Source organism: Chrysochloris asiatica, unplaced genomic scaffold (assembly GCF_000296735.1).
Source record: "Chrysochloris asiatica unplaced genomic scaffold, ChrAsi1.0 scaffold00060, whole genome shotgun sequence".
Lineage (NCBI taxonomy): Eukaryota > Metazoa > Chordata > Mammalia > Afrosoricida > Chrysochloridae > Chrysochloris > Chrysochloris asiatica.
The window spans coordinates 9,270,526-9,275,272 of NW_006408578.1; the positions used below are offsets into that span (position 1 = coordinate 9,270,526).

General features: G+C 38.6%; 1 protein-coding gene across 1 annotated transcript in view; it reads left to right on the forward strand.

Moving 5' to 3' along the window:
• LOC102831105 (orofacial cleft 1 candidate gene 1 protein-like) overlaps positions 1-4,747 on the forward strand; it is a 362,030-nt gene that overhangs the window by 36,458 nt on the left and 320,825 nt on the right. The window contains exon 4 of the mRNA XM_006864130.1: positions 2,846-2,932. Coding sequence (XP_006864192.1) covers positions 2,846-2,932 — 87 coding nt within the window. The remainder of the gene's footprint in view (positions 1-2,845; positions 2,933-4,747) is intronic.

Below are 4,747 nucleotides of genomic sequence, written 5' to 3' on the forward strand. Positions count from 1 at the left end.
ATAGTGGTTATGAATCGGGCTGTGAATCTTAAGGTCAGCAGTTCGAAACTACCAGCTGGAAATATGAGGCTTTCTGCTCCCGTAAAGATTTACAGCCTCAGAAACTCTGTAGAAAGTTGCTATGGGTCAGAACTGACTCGACGGGCACTTAACAACAACAACAACAACAGTAACAACAACAGCAAGGAGCCCTGGTTGTACAATGAGTTAAGCGTTGTGTGGCTAACTGAAAGGTTAGTGATTTGAGCCCACTAGGGACTCTGCTCCTGTATAGATTTATCGCCTCAAAAACCCTATGGCACAGTTCTACTCTGTTCTACCATGAGTCGACTGGACGGCAGTCGATTAGCTTTTATTTTATCTGTGAGTTGAAGCAGTGCGAATCGTTAACTCACTCAGTTGCTAACCCAAAGGTTGGAAGTTCGACTCCACCCGAAGGTCCCTTAGGTGAAAGGTCTAGAGATCTGCTCCCAAAAAATCAACCATTGAAAACCCTACGGAGCAATGTTACTCTACAGGGATCACCATGAGCTGGAGTCAACTCAATGACAACAGATTCGGTATCGTTGAGCTGTGTGATGGAAACATGAAGCCCTGAGGGGACGTTATCAGTCTTGGCAGATTTCCCATGTACAAGTCTTCATACTGAGCGTCTTGTTCAATATCCCTGCTTCTTAACTGGTAATAGAGATGAAAATGGTTTGAATACCAAAAAGTCAAATTATATCTTCAAGGCATCTGACTAAGAAAATCATAATTGTGCTTCATTTTTGCAGGTCTTAATTGTTTTGGTATAATTGACTAATAAGTCATTTCACTAGGTGAAAAATGTGAGGTTTTGGATCATTTCTTGGCTATCTGACAAGGAGCTAACTGACGCTACTTGTTGTGGCTTCAGTGTCACTGAGTCGGTTCTGACTCATAGCAACCCTGTATAGGGTTCTGAGGAGTAGCTGGGAGGTTTGAACCGCTGGCCTTTTGGTTAACAGTCCAGTGCCGATCCTATACCACCCCACCAGGACTCCTGATACTGCTATGGCACTTCAGTAAGGGAACGTTGTTGGTGTTAAGTGCTGCCAGGATCGTTCCACCTCATACTCTCCCTGCATAGGGTTTCCAAGGCTGTGACTCTTCATGGGAGCATAAAGCCTCAACTTTCACCTGTGGAGTGACTGGTGGGCTCAAACTTCCGACCTTCTGGTTCACAGCACAGTGCTTATCCTACAGAGCCACCACCATTTTTGCTTTATTATAGGTGAATTATTTTGCCAGCATATGAAAGAATGTCTTTGGAGTATCATAGTGATTGGGGGGCGGGGTGAGCAAACAAAACAATTATAGTGAATGAGGTAGAATGGTTGTGTTATTGCAGCACGTAAGACTTGGATTACATACTGCCAAGATTCATACCAGCCTAGTAGTTGACAGATAAAGTAACAAAAATGAAACTCATTTAGTTTTTTCTTTATTGAGACCTCAAGGTAAAGCAGATTTTCAGTTCTTGTACTTACTACATTGATAGAACAGAGACTGACAGCAAAAATGTGCCAGTCCAGAAATAGAAATTAAAGTTAGGTTCATATCAAAATTTCATTGAGTCGTGGAAAAGGAGCTGCTGTTTGGATTATTTTTGATCCTAAAACAAATATATTATGGAGTATCACAGTCTACCTGGTATATATTAACCCTTTTCTGGGAGTAGTACTTTCAAAATTATCATTATTTTCAGTCCAAAATATTCTTTCTTTGAAAGTGTTGGAGGCAATTTGAATTATCTTCAGGATTGGTTCTATTTTGCTGGATGTAAATTACTGGTAACAGACAGATACATGTCGGTCTGCAGAAAGTATGAAACTAGATTTGAAAGATTGATTACAGACCTTTCACTCTGTTGCAAAGCCATATCTGATGTTACAGCTTACTCATCGAGATAAGGATAGAGTTAAGTGAGAAGTGAAGTGAAATTTTGCATTTGTGTTACTGGGATTTGTTGATATGTGCTGAATAAAATTTCTAGATATAGCATTTGCATCTTCTTTGCATATTACCTAAGTTGACAAAACAGATAAACTCAACAAGAAGGCTCTCTCGTGTCCTTTCTTTGCACTCAATTTCCATCATAGGAATAATTGTTACAGTTTTTTTCATAATTGTTGTTTTAAGTGCCATTGAGTCGGTTCTGACCCATATTGACCCTGTATAGGGTTTCCAAGGAGCTGCTGGTGAGCACAAACCACTGACCTTTCAGCTCAAACTGACTTTGCAGTGCCATGCATTAATCCACAGCACCGCATTAAGACACCACTAAGTGGGAACCAAGAGTCCTGGTGTGGTGCTATAGGTTAATGTACTCCTCAGAAACCCATAGAGAGACTCTATGGGTTGGAACCGACTCGACGGCCCTTAACACCCACAACAAAAACAAATTGGCCACAGAATTCTGCACACAAACGTGTGATATACTTAGTGAAATATAAATAAGAACATGGAGTCATTAATGAACTCTAAATATTTTCACAACCCAACAATGTGCATTTCTGGAGTATATCCTTAACACAATTTGACTTAAGTTTCATTATTATTATTTTTCTAAACCCTACATTTGATAATTTTCTCATTAATTTTTAGCAACAGAAAGATAACATGAACTTGTTTCTTGAATTACCTTTTTTGACCTTTTGTTGGATGATAATTACAAAAAAGGGAGGCTTGGAATACTTGTAAAAAAATTAAGCTTATAAAGTAGCTAAAATGGCCCTTCTGTGCTGGTGTCGATTTCAAAATTAACATTTTGGTTCATGTGCTTCTAATAATCACTGACCCTTACTTCATGTACTTTCCACAGGAAATGAATACAGCAGAAATTACTTTGACCCACTGATGGATGAGGAAATAAACCCAAGGCAGTGTGGGATGGAGGTCAGCAGAGAGGGTGAGCGAGAATTAAGTATGTAATTTTTGTGTCAGAATATTCCTTTCCATTCATGAAAATGAGGTGACAAAGATCACACATGCAGTTCCATTTAGAATTTACAGCTTACAAATTAAATGGTAAGTTTTAACCACTAACAACATGATGGACAGCGAAGGTAATTTTTGATCAAGGACAGAAAGCTGGTCAGATGAACAGAGGAGGACTCTGCTTTCATTTGATGCTCCTGTAAGCAGTCAGGTACCATTACAAGGCCCATATGAAGGGGATGAGTACCATTGCTTTACAAATGCATCCCTGCTTGTCAATTTGAAATGAGCATTCTTCCATAAATTGCATTAAGCACATGAGATTTCTTTACACTTTTGACTACTGAGTTCCTTTCATGGAATACATGAAACCAACACCTATGTTTTGAACCATGAAGGTGCTAGCTATGATATAATAATAATTTCCTCTTGTATAGTCCTTAATCTAGTAATGGTAATAACAATTCAGAATTCCTCCTTATAAGCTACATACCAAGATACACATATGTTTTATAGTTTACACAGATCTCCACAGTTTACAAAGTTTATTGATAAAGTGACAGTAGAGATGAATGTTATTTAGAATCATTGGCACTTCATAAGGTCATGTTCCACCTTTGGGCCTCAGTCCTTGGATTTGTACTTGTTAACAGGACACAAGTAAAGTGCGAAGATTAGCAAAAGTATTCTCAGCCAACTCAACCTATTTTAAAATAATGCAGAGTTTATAGAGATCAGAAAAGACATATGTATAAAGTAAGGGGAACAGTCTCAAGGTCAATTTCCATCAGTCGCTCAAGGGTCAGGATTAAATATGTTACTGCAAAGTGTCAACATTTTATTTGGTCAAACACATTTGAGGCAGAATCACATTAATGACAATGAAGTCCTTTGCTCCCCTGCCCTCTCTGGTAGTGGGTATGACGGTGGTCTTCTCACGATGAGCCCAAGAAGGACCAGCAGGAGGTATATGAGGCACACGACGCTCTTAAGTGGCAGGATTTTAAGGACATTCCAAAGGCCTAGTGGCCCATCTATCTTTACTTTAGCTTAGCTTTGTTCTCATATTCATTGATTTGCAATTTGTACTCTACTTGCTTCTAAAATAATTAGTCAGCTTACATTGAAAACATGTACATATATACTTTTATATGAAAACATAAAATTAAATACACAGGATCACAGCAATCTTCAACTAAAGATTAAAGGGGGAAATGGGTATTATTTATGAGAGGGAGACATACATGTATAAGAAGCTGTCAAGTTCATGCTGACTCATGGTGACCTGTGCGTTACTAAGCAAAACTGCTCTGTAAGTTTCCATGACTATACTGTCTACATCAGATTTCCAGGTGTTTCTTCTGTGGCATCACTGGGTGGGCTCAAACCTCTATACCGGGTCTCAATGAATCTGAAATGACACAATGGCACTTAACAAAAATGGAAATCAATGATAGAAAACTCAATATTATCAGTCAAAAGAGGGCCAGCAGCTAACTATGAAACACACCATCTATTGCTCATATGCAAGTTCAGACTGACGCTGACTAAAATTTAAGAAGTCTATGAAAGCCAAAATGTGACTTTAAATATATCACACCTGAATTTAGAGACCATCCCCAAAACAGATTAGATGCATTTGACTCTAATGACTGGACATCAAAAGAATTGTGGGACAACATCAAGAATATCATAGAGGAAGAAAGCAAAAGGTCATTAAAAAACAGGAAAGAAAGAAAAGACCAAAATGGTTGTAAGAAGAGACTCTGAAACTTGCTCTTGAGCA